The 19,079-nt window shown below is 41.3% G+C and overlaps 2 protein-coding genes across 2 annotated transcripts in view; one reads left to right on the top strand and one right to left on the bottom strand.

Annotated features, from left to right (window-relative positions):
- The window catches only part of otud7a (OTU deubiquitinase 7A), a 39,935-nt gene extending 35,652 nt beyond the window's left edge, over nt 1-4,283 (bottom strand). The window contains exon 1 of the mRNA XM_031871175.1: nt 4,138-4,283. The gene's annotated coding sequence lies outside the window, so the exon portion shown is untranslated. The remainder of the gene's footprint in view (nt 1-4,137) is intronic.
- Nucleotides 4,284-5,226: 943 nt separating this feature from the next.
- LOC116396420 (proprotein convertase subtilisin/kexin type 5) lies at nt 5,227-19,028 on the top strand. The gene is made up of 16 exons (XM_031871028.1): nt 5,227-5,505; nt 7,159-7,362; nt 7,447-7,515; nt 7,670-7,712; nt 10,648-10,793; nt 11,729-11,923; nt 12,958-13,044; nt 13,136-13,334; nt 13,443-13,666; nt 13,811-14,053; nt 14,838-15,083; nt 15,309-15,504; nt 15,812-16,017; nt 16,137-16,237; nt 16,706-16,877; nt 16,954-19,028. Exons 1-16 carry the CDS (start codon nt 5,328-5,330, stop codon nt 17,334-17,336), a joined length of 2,892 nt encoding a protein of 963 aa, XP_031726888.1. The 5' UTR covers nt 5,227-5,327; the 3' UTR covers nt 17,337-19,028.
- Nucleotides 19,029-19,079: the final 51 nt, after the last annotated feature.

Genomic DNA, 19,079 nt, shown 5'->3' on the forward strand with positions numbered 1-19,079 from the left:
GAGTGAAAAATTTAAAGGGGTCTGAATACTTTCCGTACCCACTGTATGTCAGGATATATTTCCAACATTAGAATTATATAGAAATGTGTATATGCTCCAAAATGTAATGGGTTGTTCCTTGGCCCATGCTACACCCTTCCACCAAGTTTCATGAAAATCAGGCCAGTAGTTTTTCCGTAGTCCTGCTGACACACAAACTAACCAGCAAACCAAAACCAAAAACATGTTATTGTTAGTGGCAGAGTCCACTATAGCTATTTCTCAAGGAACGTTTGCTGCCTCTAACTAGCATCGTACCTTTGGGCGTCGCTAAATCAGTTGAAACTGAACTCTTACATTAAAGGTTCGAAAATCAGTTACAGAGTTCTCAAGCTGAGAATGATTTACCTGTGCATTCTATGTGGGATACAAGTAGGTTGCATAAATGTGAATGAGGATTTGTTTAAAAAATATCTGATTTATTCTTATAACAAATAATCAGTCAATTTTATCCTAAACATTTCCAATAACTCAATCTTTATGTCAAGTGACATCACTCTGGGTGCAGACCCCACAGTAGGTGAAATGCTGAGTAGGTGGGTTGGGGTCGCCAATAGGCTTATGAGAGTGTGTGGGAGAGGTATACAGCAGTGGGAGGAAAGAAGCTGCAGGGTAAATAATCAGAGCATAAAGCCACCACATATTCCTGTGAAATGAGTATACATCCGTACAATATGTGCAACTGCATTACTGTTTAAAACGGGTGACGTCAAAATAAAGTTCCCTGGAAACCTTCGTAAGATAAATATGCTGTACAAAAAAAATAGGCTACTGTACTTCTTGACCCTCTTGAGTCATCTCAGACATCTTTCTTTGTCCTCTCACCAGAAAGGAGACCACGAAGAGTGGCAAAATATAACTACAGATGAGAAAGGGAAAGATGAAAGAAAGGGCAGTGACAGTGACAAACAGCAGAGCATTTCTTTTCTCTACTTAAGAAAATGAATGACATAGAAAGCAAGCTGAACAAGAGCGGTATTGCTCCTCTGTTCTCAGGGTGGCATCTAACCTGCATTTCCCTTTTTACACTTCCTTCAATGGAGACAAAATGGAGACAAAATGGAGATACACTGAATTTCCAACATATGCAGCTGGGTTTTGTAGAGAGGCTTGACCTGTTTTTCTGAATGAATGGAAATGACCTACGCTGTGGGCCTGGGTGAATCTAAATTGAGTCACCGAGGGTATCCTGTGCAACAGTGTTCTGTTTGATTTAGGAACTGCTCCCTTGCTGATTCGAGGCCGGACAGGGGATGGCTGTGCCCATTGGGCCTTTTGGGGAGAATGTCACAATGACAGATGTCTCCAGCCGCCAGCCTGCTCCCAGACTCAGCACTAGACGCTAAGCAACACAAATGCAATTAGGTGGCGCAGACACACACACACACGTGTACACGTACGCATACACAAGCTAGGCCTATGTCTGTCACAGAGGATATCTTCTTGGCAAAATGTAACATCCAACTCCTGTTGCTAAATGTGTCACATTTGGATAAAAGAATGAAGGAAAAAAGATCTGTTTGTCCATAAACACACACGCTGAGGTAATGAGAGTTTAATACGTGCAACTGTAAAAATGTTTATATGCCAACTCAACTCAAAACAACAAACTCTGTTGTCATGAAAATGTTCTACAGAAACATCTTTTGCAAAACCTCCGGGTTGACTGGAACCTCAATAGACAATATCTCTGCTACACCGTAATAGCCATAATTGCATATTATTATAATATTATTATATCATAATAGCCACCTCTATGGTGTCTTCGGGGGCAGTACATCGTGATTACAACAAACCTTTCTATCATATTGCAATCAAAAAAGTGAAATTCACACATTGCCGTTTAGATTTCCTCATTTAGGCACGAAATACAAAAGATGACATCAGGCTATGGTCCGGGCCTCTAATCATCTTTTCAGAAGCGTATGGGTCCCTTCGGACTATAGTCACAGGCCATGTAGAATCCCCTGTACACCTCTTTAGAAAACAAACAAACGTTAAACCCAAACCCTGACCTCGCAAACACTGTAAAATATGGATTCATTATAAAAGCGTTCATAAATCACGGTTAAATGGTTTCTGCAGTAAACGTGTTCTGTGGTTGAAGCCTTTACCACAGCAGAGAAGGGAATACTGGTGTGAGGATTTATTACAGCTTTATGACACAAGGCTTACAACTTAATTTGTCCGTGATTTGGAGGTGTATTTCACGTTGCCACACATTCACATTTGAGAAGGTTTGGAGACAAATTTTCCAGAAGTACCTGTCCGACATCAAGGCCAATGTACAGACTCACATGTGACCACAGGGCAGTGGCTGTGGAAAGCACCCTCCACTGATGTGTGAGAGGAGCCCCTGTGCCTGCCTCCATGGCCTCCAGCTGACCTCCCGCTGCCTGCAGACAGAACACTTAACATCGCTATCCCACCTGTAGAGATGTCTGAAGAACAGGGCCAACTTCAGAGCCGTGCAGTGATTGGGCCGTGATTACCATGGGTACTTGACTCATTTCATGTCCTCTGTAGGACTAAACTTTGGGGGGAAATCAGGCATGGAGACGTGGGATTCTTTTCAAAAGGAAACAAGAGATTCAAGCCCCCTTTCCAGGTGCTTCTCAGGGTTCACCTGATCATTTACCTTCATTGTTTTTTTAGATTCCTCCCTCATGATACCAGAGGAAGAACACACCATCATTGCTGCTGGGTCCTTTGGGTTCAAAATATGTAGAAATGTAAACTTAAAGAGTCATTCTAAAAATGCAACCAGTGTTGTATTTATTTTTTTTACATTAAAAGCTTATGAGTGTAACGTTTTCTTCTTAGGTGTTTGAAGTAGGTAGTGGGCAACTGGCACAGATGTTTGCAAAGGAATGTCATCTTGTATCAGTCGACAAGCACTTTGATAAAGCGGCCCTGCCACATGTGACATGAAAGCCCAACTGGGTTCAACAACAACCGTCATCTCAGCTCTGCTTTTCTGTAGCTAAATGCCAGTGACAGGAACAGAATTCACTGTGGTAACTGATCAGGTGCCAAGCGCCCTCTCCCCAGTGCCCTGCTGCACTAAAGCCCTCTGTGGAGCTGGCATGGCCTGGCAGCTATGGGCCCTGCTTTGTATCTCTGCCCATCTATACAAGCTGTCTCAAAATCAGACTCCACTACGGTCAGCTGCCCATCTCATGTGCCCAAGTGAAGCATTGGGACAGGGTTAATAGGCTGTAAGGGTAAGACAGCAAACCAGTTGATTTGATGTACATCATCATCTTCCAAAATGACCAGGAGGAAACCATGGAGTTAATTTCATTAGTGTTGTACCCAGCTCAAATATAAGCTGATATTAATGATAGATTAAAGGTTTTATTATGTAGGTCTTTTAAAAATAACATAACAATGAATTAGTGGCCTCACCATCTTTACAGGCCGTATGTGGTAGATATATTGTGAACCAGGCCAACAATAAAAGAAGCGTATACGGGCACCAGAATTAAACCATGCAGTGGTATTTGCAGTTATTGTAAGGTTACCTTTTAAGATGAACATATAACCAAGAGTGAGACTGCTTTGATTTACTATATGAAACATGTAGCTGTTATGTATTCCATCATCTACATGTTCAGCCATCTGGCCTAAAATACACTGTGATGATTTAAGTTGCATGTCTGTAAAAAGAACCAAAGCCTCCAATAAGCTAATAGCCCTGGCTGTTTTCTTTTAAAGATATGCCACCATCACAAAATTATATTCTCAGCTCTCTCATATTTGTATTACATATGCTACTGTATGTTTCTACATCACAAAGGTCTGTGACTAAGCATACAGATAGAAGACCACATCCATGTTTACAGCCTTTCACTGTCAGACTAGCGTCTCGTCCCAAAACCGTCGATGAGATTTGTGGCCTCGATGCATTTGCCTTCGACCTAAAATAAAAAGGTATTCGCACGGAACCTGAAGTTGAATGCATCGAAGCACGTACTCGCATAAAGGCAGGTGCACCTGTCTGCAGTGGTAGCCTATTGTGTTCCTTGTCAAATGAGCCATGAATCGGCCTGTGGCGCTGTGTGTGCAAAATGCAATAAAATCAGGTCTGTCTCTTACCGTTCTGTTTTCAGTCATTACTCCCCATCCTAAGGTTTGCAGTCCAGACCTCTGTCGAACCGTTAATTCCTGTCAAGGCTGTGTCTCTCCCTCTCTCTCTCTCGCTCATCCCCATGTCATATTTCTCCGCTGCAGCAGAACAAAGCCACGCCTCCTCCAGCAGCCTCGCTGCCGCGTGACGTCGGCCGGTGAGGACGTTTGACTCACGCGCTCGGATACACACATCCGGGTAGGAGCCGCGAGAGGCCGCTGTGTCGTCACTTGGATTTGATATTTTACCAAAGTCCGATGCATATAGTGGTGTTGTGTGGTTTAGGACTTTATATTAATATGATGTAAAGAAGACAACTGCTCGTGCTGTATGCATCACTGGGTTGTACACTACAATTAAAACAGTTGAACCAGTCCCATCATTTAAGTTAATAGCAATTAACGTTTCATTCTTCCGAGAAGCTATATAGTGCTTAAATGTGGCCTATAAAACAAGCATAAGTCGCCTCCGAATTGTATTGTCTTCATTGTTTTGAGGTTAAAGTGTTCCCTTTAGTCTAATAAACTACTATACATTCCTTGCTGAAACGTTAACAAATCTACCGTTGGCTAGCCTTAAATGTAACATTAGTTAGTTAACATTACTGTTGAGTGAATCCTGAAACCAGTGGCGTATAATGTAAGGTAGTCTACACATGCTAAATATGTTAACCTAGTTATAGCAATATACATTTTAGAAGGCTACACAACAGCTAATTAATTATAGTCTGTAATGCATTTGGTTTGGCAGGTATACCATCTGAACTTCCCTGTTTCTAATTAGAAGGATAAACACATGCACCAAACGCTTTGCAAACAGACACTCATCTCAATTAACGTTTTTCTCCAGCCACAGTATATGTATGTATGGTGTGATTTGTTTGTTAAGGCTGTAAATAGTCTATTGTGACACAGAAGGGTTGCTCTCTTTTTTCTTCTTCTTCTTTTACTAAATGCTGCCCGCACTCCACGCTCATTGTCGAGTGCTTCACTTGGGCGAACTGGTCCTGCGAGTTGTTTCTGTGCTGGTGTCACAGAGCCCCATATCGATCTGCCAGCGTACCTGCTGCACGGACACTGCGTCTGTGGAGGCACTCCTGACTGATTGTCTGTTTTTCCCCCCCCTCACTTCCAGTGAAAGTCCTCGCGGAACAGCAGCAATGCGGTCCGACGTCGCGTTTGTGATCTTTCTCCACTGTGTGGGATTTATTGGATGTAAACCCTCATCGCCCTGTTTCAGCGGACAGTTTATGCTGAAGAACCAGTGTGTCCTCTGCCACCCCACCTGCTCCGAGTGCGACGGGCACGAGCTGTTTGAATGCACTACCTGTGGAGTTGGTGAGTCAAATGTTCTTTCAACGCAGCATAACATCACGGATGGCTTTTCCAAAGGAAAAGGCGAATTATATATGAATTAAATCTTTTATTTCCCTCATAATACGATGCCCTGCCCTTGATTTACTTTAACAGGGGTTTAAAATAAGTGATGGTTTGTATACCCTAGTTATGCAAGGACAACAAAAAAATCACCAGCTAAACAAAGGCTTCATCAAAGTTAGACAATATCCTTCATCAAATGACAAATTTTACATTTGTCATTATTTCTCTATGAGCTGCGTAAATGTGATCCGTGAATTGCTGGCCATTAACCGATATAATTCCTCTGTTTTTATTTTATTTTAATTTATTTAGTTGGGGCTCCACAGATGGATGATTACAAACAAAGCCATGTCACAGACTCATTAATCCGTCTGAAAGAGAGGGAGGCAGCTCTATTCAATGATTACCAGAGCAAAGTTGTTTGAATGCTTTTGAATTACAAGAGGAGCATTCAGCTCTGGTTTACCCTTTACCCTTGGTAAACAGTCAGAGATTGAATGTAGAACTTTTTGGGTTGGATTTTTCTGTCACAGGGGCACCTTTTGAAATGGGTAAGAAATGAAGGTGTGATCATTTTTCTCCCGAGATTACACGGTGTAATCTGATCATGTTAGAATGGGGCCTTTGTTAATCAGAGGGAAAGGAAAAAATATCCCCTCGGGCTAGAAGTATTATACTGTTGCAGTTCACTGGGCGTAACCTGAAAAACCTGCAAGTCTCTCTTTCCCTCACACATACCCCTTTCTTTTATATATATTCTTTTAATATATGCATTTTGACTTTGTCACAATGATGCCTTTCTGATTTTACTAACTGCATTTCAATGTACATTGATCGTTTTGTTGTTCTTTCTGAACCCACTTCGAAAGCCAAAAGACTACCGCTTTCCTCATGCTCTGTTGCATGTTGTCATATAGAAGTCACATTTCTCTGTGCTCGCTGAGGTTGAATCTCTGGGAAGTGGAAGGGTCAGAAAGGCCCCTTTCCTCCCTGTCTCACACATCTTAAGTGCAGCAATGAGCAGATGAGACAATGCTGTAACTGGGATGCTTCCAGAGAGGCCTCAGGTGCTAGTGGCAGGTGGCAGAGAATGAATCATTAGAGCCAACAGAGGACTCTGCCTCTGTCTCTGCCCACAGCTCTGATCTCTCTTCGGCCTCTGATTGCCGTTGTTTACATTAGTTGGAGCAACATCAGTCTTGAAGTGATCTCAAACTGTGATCTGTTATTTGCAGGCCTACAGTCAACATCCTGTGCTGCAGCCATCAGTTGATGATGTTGCTCATGGCTTTGACATCCATTTGTTCAGCTACTATATTCTGTTTTCGATTTCTGCAATATGTGTTAAGTGCTGAAGACACCGAACTTTAACACAGTTGGCAGCTTGTCCTTTTGTCTTTCTTTCTTTCCATGGGCCCATTTGGCTCTACTTCTGCATTTATTATGAGAAGATCATTGATTTCCACTTTCAGAAGAGTCTAGATTTTTGGAAATGGCGTTTCCTGGCAGGAGTTCCGTATGCCTAATGGCATCTTCATCAGAAGAGAAAATACAGTAGGCTTTATATTAACAAATCCTCTGTGTCCTCCTCCTCCTACTCCTCCTCCTCAGATGAAGATGGACAGGAACGTTTCCTTCACCAAGGTCGCTGTCGGACACACTGCCCCCGGGGACTCTATCCTGACAGGGGTCACTATGCCTGTCTGCCCTGCATAGCCAATTGTGAACTCTGCACAGATGGCAACATATGTGCCAAATGTCGGGAACACTACAAACTCCAAAATGGAGTCTGCCAAACTGCGTCCTGTGTCATAGGTAAATGTAAAGTACAGTTTCTGTGTTGGCTGTAGCTTAAGAGAAAGTCATTCAATGTTATTATGCTGGATGTCTGGGTTTCAGGGCAGGTGCAGGACCCGGATACAGGGGAGTGCATCGACTGTGAGATGGGCTGCAAAGCATGTTCCACAGGCAAGTCACCATACAACACCATACTATTCCCTCCCTAATGTAAGGTTCATTGGCTGTGTATTTTTATAACCCTGGTAATAATAATGGTGCACAATGAAGGCTGCTTTTCCATAGGAGTTCTAATTAATCACCTTTTTGTCTCATTTTTGCACAGAGGACCCTGATATCTGCAACAGCTGCGTGGAAGGTTACTTTCTGTGAGTTTTTTTCCTCTTTCTATAATTGTCTTTTAATAAGTGCACTTTTCTATCCTCCCATATTTTCTGCAATAATATCAAATGCTTTCTTAGGTATTATTTTATATAGCTAACATTTTATATTAAGGCTGCTACTAAAGATTAGTTTAGATTAATCCAACTATTTAATTAATTGTATGATGACGCATGATTAATACAATGTCCAAAAATAGTAAAATAAATGCCTACTGCAATACATACAATATTTATCTATCCTCAAAATTGTTGCTGATTATTATGTTTTTGGGTTGTCCGTACGTTTGTACCTTCCAGGCGGCACCCTTCCGGTTTGAAAACTGAAGCCAACGTGGAAGTGCCTTAAACTTGCATTATTTCTAATAGCCAGCAGGGGGCTACTCCTTCAAAATAAAGTCAGATTGTATTGAAGTCTATGAGAAAATTACCTTACTTTTTATTGATTTATTACTTCAGTAAACATCGTAAACACGTGTTTCTGGTCTTGATTGTCAGATTTTTGTAGTCAAAGGTCACTGTGACCTCACAAAACACGTTTTTGGCCATAACTCAATAATTAATATGACAATTATGACAATTTTACAATTTCTTTCTAATAGGATACAATTATGAAGTGATGATAATTTTGACAGACATGGATGTAAACTGCAACATGACTTGTTGGCGGAGGCATACAACTGTTAGGCTTTAATTCTAACTAACTAAATGACCTCGGAATTGTTTTTATTAGCATTGCCTTTGCCATGATACATAAAGAGTAAATCAATATGCAGTTTGTGAGTTGATACACCCTATACCTTTCATTCAATTCTCTTCCTTTTTATTCACGCCACACTACATTTCATCTGTATATCTGTTTACACCACATTATCACTGGGAGGTTACAGAGGTAGAACAGACCTTCAATTGTTTACTTCTCCCCCCCGAGTTTAGTTCCTCCTGGTATTGTGTTAGTCGGGTTACCTTCCATTCGGAGTCGTACACTGTTACCTGAGCCTTGGTTTGAGCACAGAAGAGTAGTTTGCTTCACAGAGATACCTAATGGTGTGTGTTTTTATGTTATGTGTGTAAAGGAGAGGAGTAAAGAGAAGAAGTAAAAGTGGAAAGCGTAGCCAGTATCGGGTGTGATTATGTAGGGTGTACCATCTTGACTTCACTGACTGCTCTTGTGAATCACAGCGGAGGAAGGTTGAAGGAAAATTCCCCGCTTCACTGCACTCACCTCCTCGTACTGCCTTTACAAAGGTTCAATGAGATACTCAGTCTTCTTCTGTGAATCTAATTGTGTAAGTTTTACTTTAACAATAATAGTTTAGAGATTTAAAACAGCAGGTCCTCTCAGTCATTTCTGTGGCAGCAGTACTTATTACATCTACCATGTGAGGCAAACACCAATGAAAGAAACCCCATAGAGCATGGGGCGATCATCAACTGCAGGAAGAGCCTCACAGTGATAGATTGTGACAGTTTCCAGCACTTAAAGAAATTCCACTACCGAGGTTTTGGTAGTAGTAATGAAAAATGTTTAAGCCAGACAGTTTTGGCACAACTGTGGATCTGTGGAGCCAATGTTATTCTCGTATAAAACACTGGCTATTGAAAAGAGTCACAGCATGATTGATGCTTGACATTTATCTTCATCTCTATGGATTATCTGTGCAGCTAAACCAAGAAATAGTTGTGATTCACTCTCAATATACTTTTTACAGTTTATTTACTTAAGCTTTCTTAACTTTAGGGATTACATAGAGCGTATTATCACCTTTTCCTAACCGATTCAAGGAGTAAAAGCCCTAAACAAAAGTTCCTTTGGAAATGCTGATGTGCTCTCCTGGAATGGATAGTCTAATATTTGCACAGAGGGATTCTTAAACATCCCGCAGATTCTTGAGCGGTGTACTGTTTCCAGGCCAGAGACAGGGCCTGGTCTGCACCAATTGCTATTAGGAGTGAGTTGATGGATGCACTGTGACTGTGGTGCCTCCAGCTGTTCCTTCTCAAACAACCACCGCATCTTAGCACCAAATCCATGGCAACGCAGCAGGAATTGCGTCTAGACTGTCGGCGGTAAAATTCTCTCATGTTGGAAAGTGTCTGCAGAGCATGTTGCACAATATAAGTTAGTGGCTTATTATTGCTGTTTAGCTCGTTTCATTTAGAGTGTTTAAGTTTCTAAATTAGGAGTCATTCTTGTTTAAATGTTTTATGTGTGACATTTTTGCAACTCAATATCTCAGCTCCTTCGGGCTAGATTTTGTTTTTAGGACAGCTGTCTCATGTTTAATAGCTCAGTTAAGCCCCGAAGGACTAATAGGACAGGTTAATGAGAGAAATCTCCCCATGCCTCTGGGCTACAAATAAAACACCAATTAACTTTCTGCCTTAAGAAGAGAATAGAACCATGATAAGCTTCAAGTAAAGCAGCCTACATTATGTTTTGGTGTCTGTTTGCTGTCCTTACTGATGTTTGACTGAGTGCACCTTTTGGTTAAGGACAGAATTGAAGTCAACAATAGAGCTGCAGGTGTGCTGTGGACTGACACAGTGCATGATTTCCTCTTGCATGCGGTTTGTTTTGTCTTTTCCCTGGTTTCAGTTCACAGCCTCAGACTCATCCATGTGGGCAAAGCCATTCTTCATTCACTGTAAAGCTTTGACATCATACAATACAATCACAATAGTTTTCATCAGGTCTTTCATATTTCAATAGCTTTGTTCTGCATGTTTGCTTTCGAAAAAGGAGCTTCTTTTTGGTTAATAGCTATGACGGACAGTTTTAGTCAACAGTTTATTGACAGATTTCACACACACATAGACCAACCAGAGTTTTAGACATATGGTTTGTTAACTGTTATGGATTATTGGGCAACACTTTGGATAGTATTTGATTTTAATTGTGAATCAACCTTTTCTTTTGCAGTTTCAGACACCAGTGTCGCAGGCATTGCCCCCAGAGCACCTATGAAGACTGGGGCAGGGGCTTGTGTCTGTCCTGTCCAGCACCATGCACAGATTGCAGGAGTATCACACGCTGTCTTGCTTGCCAGCCTGGTTACTTCCTCAATGGTACCGGTCGCAAAGAATGACCATTTCTGTGTATATTTTGTTTACTACTAGCACACTAAAGGATTCAGGTGACCTCTTTGTCCTACACGGTACTAGTAGAGTTTGGGTGTAATATACTCTTTAATCCATGTGTATGAGAGAGTGATCAATCATTCTTGCTAAAGACAAATGATGGCACTCTGGAGTCTTCATTTGGATTGCAAATCATGTCCATGTCAGCAAATCAGTAACATGAGCTATGCAAATGAATGGTTTATGCAAACAAGGAATTATGATTTTGTTCTTAGGCTGTGTTCTCTATGGGCATCTAAAGACAACAATTGCTTTGAGATTGTAAGTAAAGCCTGTAGCTATTTAATAACAGATCAGTGAGTATACATCCACTCTATCAATGTGATTTTATCATGTACATATTTCATGGGCATGTGTTATACATTGTGTCAGACAGCATCTATCACAGAAGGTCAGCTTATTCGCTCTTCTTTAGCCACAAGTTCTAGTTTAAGAAATATTTTAGTAATATTATGTACCTGGGCAGTTGTATGGACTTTGGAGAGAGAGAGAGAGAGATCCTGAAAGGGCAGACAGAAGTAAATGAAGATCTTTTGATGAGATTTTAATCTGAGACCACATCAGAGCCACATTGCTAGTTTTTTTGCTATGTTTCAATACAAATAGATTGTACTGATTCTAAACATTGCGTTGCCCTCCTGAAATGTTTTATGTTACCATATCACATAGTGATTGGGCACTCCTGCATATGATAGTAAGACTGTCTTTGAAACTTCCCTCAATAGATATTAGTTGAAATAGTAAATTATATATTATCTACAGCATTGTCTCTGCTAGGTTTTTCAAGATTACTATTTGCTGATACAGATGAAGTGCTGTACCAAAAACTAGTGTAACTTCTTCTCTACTTACTGCCCTGTCAGGAGGTGACTGTATAAAGCAGTGTCCCCAGCAAACCTTCAGTGACTCCAGTGGGTGGCTCTGCCAGTCTTGCCACAACTCCTGCCAGACATGCCATGGACCTCGGTCAACCAACTGTGACCTGTGCCTTGGTGGGAACCCTCCTCTACATGGGCAGTGCCCTCTGGCTAACTGCCCCTTGGGACAGTACTTTGAAGGTAAGAGGAACAACCAAATCAGGCCTGATTTTTAACAGTTAATGTGATCTTTCTCAAAAGGTAACTGTTTCTGACTTATCAGAGACAAGACAACATGAAAGCAAAGTGATTATGACATCAGGTGACGGTTAAATCAGAGATTGTACTGAATAACATGATACTTGACTAGTTGATTCCTGACGGAAATAATGGTCTTTCTCCTGTGGGAGGTCAGAGCAGTATCCTAGGAATTTGGAGGGATTCGGTGTCTTGCTCAAGGACATGTTAGCATGGTGGATGCTTGCCCCTGAGACGGTAGCTTGAACCCTGCTGAAGGACCTCTAGGTTGAAAGACGCTCTCCAACTCACTATGTCACCCTGCCGCACATGCACTGCCTCACCTTTCATTCAAAAGCCATTTTAGTAGAGCTATTTCAAAAGGCTTCTCTGCCTCAAGCACAGGGCTCTTCATCTACTTCCCCTGTGGTGTCTGTGTCAACAACATTGGACTATCACACTCCACTGTCATCAACCATACAGGGTAATCGGGCTGATCATTTATAGTCGGTCTGACGTTCATTGTAAAGAGCACTTGTCATAAGTGACCTCATACCAATGTGTTGCATTACAAGTATAACTGATTTTTATTTTTGTAATACAGTCTTTTATAAAAGCTTGGTTATTCCTTACATGCAATCCTTATACCTTGTATACAGTTGTATCATATAAAGGGTGTAAGAATTGCATGTAAACATCAATGCTTTCCATACATACATGCAATAATGGATCATTTAGTGGCTTCCCTGTTGTGAATACCCGGTAACATTTTGCAGGTTTCAGACACCCCAACTGCATCCACCATTTGTGCCTAAGCAACACAGCACTTGTTATTGAAATACTGTATTATGCTTCCCTCTAGTGGTAAACGTGGGTAATGCAGACAATTGTCAAGTTTCTGTGCTCAGATCAACAAAATACTTCTCTGTGTTCTGTCAAATGTGATGTTTCGTTATATTGTGAGATATGGTTACTCTGTTTATTACTTTATTTTTTAGGGAAATATAGTGAATGCCACACATGTGATGCTTCCTGTAAGACCTGTTTTGGCCCACAAGCGCTGGATTGCTCTTCTTGTTTCAAAGGTACAAGTATTTACTATCTTCATTTATGACTATAAATTTAACCATTATCTCAGTTCCTTTGGTGCATTGTGGTTGCATTTGTGTGTCACAGGATATTTCTTGGGTCAGGACAGTTCTTGTGTAGGGCAATGTCCATCTGGCTCCTACGCAAACACTGCCACTCAGTTGTGTGAGGACTGCTCGCCAAGCTGTGAGGCCTGCGTGGATACCAGTTATAACTGCGTCAGCTGTTCCAAAGGCAGCTATAAACTTTTTCTACACCAGGGGAGGTGCTGGTCAAATTGCCCAGAGTAAGCAGTTGGATAAGCTAAGCAGTAAAATGAAAAAAACATTTGTTAATGATGGTGTGTTCTTGATTTCACTCTTTATGCCTGAACAAATCTACTGACTGATTTCAGAGGTTTCTTTGAGACAGCAGAGGGATCATGTGAAGCCTGTGATAGCTCCTGTTTCTCATGTGATGGGATCAAGTCCCAGTGTCTATCCTGTGCTGATGGCCACTACTTGGAGAGTGGTATTTGTAGACTCAACTGTTCACTGCGGGCATATCCTGCAGATGATGGTACCTGCAGACGCTGTTCTCCCCACTGTGACGTTTGCTCAGATGACAGGACCTGTTTCAGTAAGTTTTTGGCGGTTTGGGCCGCTTTCTTGAAGAGGAAAAATGTTCCAAGTGGATTACATTTTACAGTGAATTGTAAGACATTGTATCACATCCTGAAATCTCTTCATACATCTTTACCACCCCTCCTCAATATCATTTCAGAATGCAGTTTCCTTTACCTGATGCTGAACGGTGTGTGTAAGGCAAGTTGTCCCATGGGCTATTATGAGGACATGGAGGAGGGCCGCTGTGGTCAGTGCCACCCAACATGTGTCAGCTGTTCAGGGCCCATGGCAGATGACTGTGAGACCTGCTCAACATTTAGCCCCAAACTCTATAAGGGTACATGCTCCAAAGACTGTCCCACTGGTACCTACTATGAAACTGAAGCTCTGGAATGTCAAGGTAAGCCTCTTGATACGACATGACTTAATTCAATTTTTAAGCAGTGTTGAATATGAAGGCTAACATAGTTTCTGACCATGTATATCTGGCCCTGCCCTTTTAAAATTGTTATGCAGGTCTCATTGTTTATTCACAAGGGCAGCTCACCTATGGAAACTAAAATAGTCAAATGTATCACCTCTGCACCGGCAACAGCGTTTCTGTGATATCTCAGAAATGTAAATTAAGTAAGTAAATATGCAAATTTCACCAAATTTGGTATAGCAATGTTCACTTGGACACGAGGAGGAACTGATTTGATTTTGGTGGTCAAAGGTCAAGGTCACTGTGACATCAAAAGAATTCATATTTTAATTATGACAATTTCACACAAATGTCTAATAAGATAAAATGATGAAGTGCCATTTTGTACGACATGGATGTAAACTGAAACTTGATGATCTGCTAATTAATGATCGGCAAACAACTGCGAGGCCCTAATTCTAGTTATGACAAACTATACTATGGCTATTTTATGATACTTTGTATGGCATTCTATAATATGACAATGGTTGATCAGAAAAATCACTGGACATGTTTGACAAAGACACAATTGACAATTGTATAGAAGTTTGCTTCTGCTTATGTGGAAAGCACTAAATCCACAGTATGTAAAACCACAACACTACCATGTCTGTTCTTTACTTAAGATGACAATAATTTACCTTGGTGATCGCATCCCCTTTTGCAAATACAGTCATATGACATTCACCTGACGCAGTCTCATTTGTTTCACCATGGGCAGAGTGCCACCAGACCTGTATGAGCTGCTCCGGCTCAGACGCAAACCAGTGCACCCAGTGTGAGAAGGGACTTGTGCTGGATCCAAACACATTGTTGTGTGGCGTGACCGGTGACACTGACTGCCCACCGAGGACCTACCTACACGATGACCAGTTCACCTGCATGCGTTGCCATCAGCACTGTTACTCTTGTGAGGGACCAGGCAACGATGAATGCCAGACCTGTGCCGTCCCCAAATACCTTTATAGTGAGCATGTTCCACCAATTTTTAACTGCATACTGAAGAGGTTTCGGGTGTAAAATAAACAGAAATCAGCAGAGAAGCTGATTTTTAAAAAGTGACAAGTGACTAGTTAGGTGCCAAAAAAAGTCTCCAGATAAACAGGACAGAAAAATAAAGCAGTAAAAAGGATGCATGAGTGTGTACTAATAAAATGGTTATGGGACTTTGGGTCTGTCTGCTATTTTCCAGACAGCACTTGTGTGAGTGAGTGTCCGGCTGGTACATACGACACAAGGCAGGATGCTGACGGAACAGAGCTGGGCCTCTGTTTGCCTTGTGATAACGCCTGTTCCACCTGCTCGGGAGCATCCCCTAAAGATTGCCTCACTTGCTCTGCAGGACACCTGCGTCTCCTTCAACTCTGTGTCACCCATTGTCCCACAAGGTACAAAACCTAAGCCTCCATATTTGTCTTGAATATATTTACATTGCGATGTCTGTTGACTTTCTCCCCACCCTATTCAATTGATCCAACAAAACAAAGAACGTGTCTGGAAATGACCAAAGCTGCTAACAGAGACAGTATGTTCCATTTCTAAGCAATTTCTTCAACAGTAGAAAAACTTCCTCTGGAAACTTGTATTCTCAATTCCACAGATATAGACTACCTTTTAAATCCTAAATTATGTCTGGCAGAATCCAAAAATCAAAATACATGTCGTGACTTGTTTATTGATGATGCATTTCTTCAGGTATTACAGAGAGGGCTCTCACTGTGAGACATGTGACCAGTCCTGTGAGCAGTGTACAGGACCAGGACCTGAGTCCTGCAGGGCCTGTTCACCTCCTCTTCTGGAACTGCAAGGCACCAAGCTGTGTGTTGAGCACTGCCCACAGCACTTCTATCGGCTTAATGACATCTGCAAACAGTGCCACACCAGTTGTCAGACCTGCACAGGTAAAGATGATGAAGATGTTAACTTAAGCAATCAAATATTTTTGTATTCTCCACCTGTTGTCAACATTGAACATTCTCTTATTTGTCTTCGTATCATGAGTACGTAAATGTGTCTGCAGATGCCTCGCCTCACGGATGTGTGACGTGCGACTGGGGCAGCACTTTAAAGGACAAAGTCTGCTATCCACACTGTGAGGAGGGGCAATACTTTTCGAAAAAGGTATAATTATTATAACCATAATATTTAAAGGCACAAGATAAATGCCTACGTCTGATTTATATCTAACGCAAAGAGCAAAGCGGTCACATTAATTTCTCCCTTAATCAGTGCACTGCTACATTGGAATAGTGGATGTACTTTGGTTGTTGTATCCATAAATGAGATACTGCTGATGTCCTTACGTTTTTTTCCACACACATTTTGCCTTTAACAAATATTTTGCCTCCTGGCCATATTGCAATTTTTCGAATAATTATTTAGCCCTAATTTTTTTTAAATATATGGAGAATTTAAGTGCAGACAGATACTACAACTCAGATATCAATAGAAAGCACATCTGTACAAATTGGTTTCCAGTCTCTGTTCTTAACGGTCCACATTACTGACTGCTCTGTCTACAACTGCCATGTTTTTCTTTGATGTGCCCAGTCCAGAAAATATATAATTTCTGAAATTGTACCTTTGTAGGAAACCTGTGAGCCATGCGACAGCTCCTGTGGGCATTGCACTGGCCCTAGACCTGACCAGTGTCTGACTTGCCACCGGGATTCTGCTCTTCATGCTGTGGAGAACCGCTGTGCCCACTGCTGTCAGGCTGGAGGGAATGACACAGATTGTTGTGTTTGTGACAGCCGCTCAGGTAGAGACGCTGCCTATCATAACAAACACAATTGTCTTCAGTTGACCATCTACTAAAGGCAGTTTTTTTGTTCTAGCTCTGTGCGTGGAGGCTCCCCAACCCAAGTCAGGAGAGGATCAGGCAACGGACCTGAATATGTCTTCTAGAACTCTGAAGCACACCTCAGCTGGCCTTCCTATTGCCCTGCTGCTGGCACTGGGGTTGGCTCTGGCCGTGTTTGCCTTGGTCAAGGCCCATGCCAGGAAGAGGCTTTGCTGGGGCCAAAGCTATGAGAGACTCAGTGGCAGTGCCAGCATCAATATGCCCCACGGTGTTCCCGAGCCGGACAGTGGAGACGAGGTGGACGTGGTGTACACCAGTAGAGGTGGATCAGTATATCGACGCTACAGCTTTATCCATGAGCCGGACACAGGTGCAGACCAGGATGTGGATGAGAGCACTTGTCTCAATCAATTTTAGATACATACGTACCAGATCTTGAAGTGTCTGAGGAATATATTGTGAATGCTCACAATATCAACACAGGTGAATTCAAAATAGTAATGTATTTTGCCTTTTAGTGATATTTTGCTTTGTTACGTTGCTTTATGAGTTATTGTGTTTATTCTACTCTACGAAGTGCCTGTACCTGTATAATGCACATTCTAAGTTGAGGCATTTGTGAGTAAACAGTGAAAAAAATACATGTGTATGTATTAAAATGGTAAACAGCTTAGTATAACCGATACCCGCACTGGGAGGGGGTAAGTCGCTGAAACACTGCTGTTCTGTAACCTCTGACCTAGGTATCTAACGTAGCTCCCAAAATCTACACGCAAACAGTCTCATCCTGCTTTTGGAGGTGAAAGTTCAGCATAGATGAAACACTAGCTGTCGTTCTATCACTTCTTTCAGGCTTTTCACGCTGGCCTCCCTGACAGCAGGATAGCGACAGAATATGTTGATTATATTTATTTTTATTACTCTGAATCTGTAAAGTAACTAATGTTAAAATGTATCTGCAGAGTCACAATAGAGCTGCATTTCACCCAAAGAAATGTGCGTGTGTGTGTGTGTGTGTGTGTTTTGTGATCAAGTTCTTCTTTTTGTGATTGATGCGCCTTCCTCAAAGTCCTACCAAGAACACTGATACCCATCTTCCTCAGAGACGGTGACTGAGGAACATTTGTAGGCGTGTTTGTTACAGTTGGTTTTTTTCCCTTCATCCTCATGTTTAAACAAACTATCTTTGGTCATGTTGAATAACACGTTTACTGAATCAATATGTAGAATTCAAATAAATTAGGTAGACTATTTTCATTGATTTGAACCTTTGATAGGATATTTCACTATTTATTTTTGGCATTCATCGGGTGTTTAAACAACAAGAAATAAGCTGATTCTGACCCAACAAGGAACTTTATTACTTTACTAATTTACTTTACCAGTACTTAAAATTATCATAATTGTAAGTACTAGTAAAGTGATTGTACCATAATTGAATTATGGTGCATTTAACCCAAAAACATCATACAGACCACCACATGTAAGGAACTATTTGAGTAATCCTCTGTGTGCACACCAGATGGTCTTCAATTCCATACAAACAAGTAACATGTAAAAATCGTATTAATTGTAAAACATAACATTTTTAAACATGAGATGATTTAAAACTGATGTCTTGTGTGTACCTGATGCGGTCGAGAACACAATATTAATGCTAATGCTTTGTTTCCATACAACCAAAAGTTTATTTTGGTTTAGTTTGTGTCTTCAGTTTTAAAGCCACAGGAAGAAAAGTGGAATTCTATGATAAATGCTGCCATGATTTCAGTACATTCACAACAACAATAACCTTACACAGAACTGAACAAACACTAAAAGGGAGCATTTGTAGGCGTGTTTGTTATAGTTGGGTTTTTTCCCTTCATCCTTACTTCCTCAAAGTCCTGCCAAACAAGGCTTGAAGATAGGACAGCACAATTAACCCTGAGTGAAAAGAGATGACAAGGACACACTAGGAGACCAGAGACATGTTTGTGGGACATCCAACAACAAACAGTAAACCCCAGAAACAGTCTACATTTGATCAGAGACAGAGATGAAAGAAATGCTGAAAAGATATGTAGGTAGGTTAGATAAGCCCAAAGTCAGGCAACAGAAATGTGAGACAGGTGAAGAATTGCTTGTTGAAAACAGATATGTAATGATAAAAGTGCGTAT

The sequence above is a fragment of the Anarrhichthys ocellatus genome, unplaced genomic scaffold (genome assembly GCF_004355925.1).
Source record: "Anarrhichthys ocellatus isolate YVR2014 unplaced genomic scaffold, GSC_Weel_1.0 scaffold2, whole genome shotgun sequence".
Classification (NCBI taxonomy): Eukaryota; Metazoa; Chordata; class Actinopteri; order Perciformes; family Anarhichadidae; genus Anarrhichthys; species Anarrhichthys ocellatus.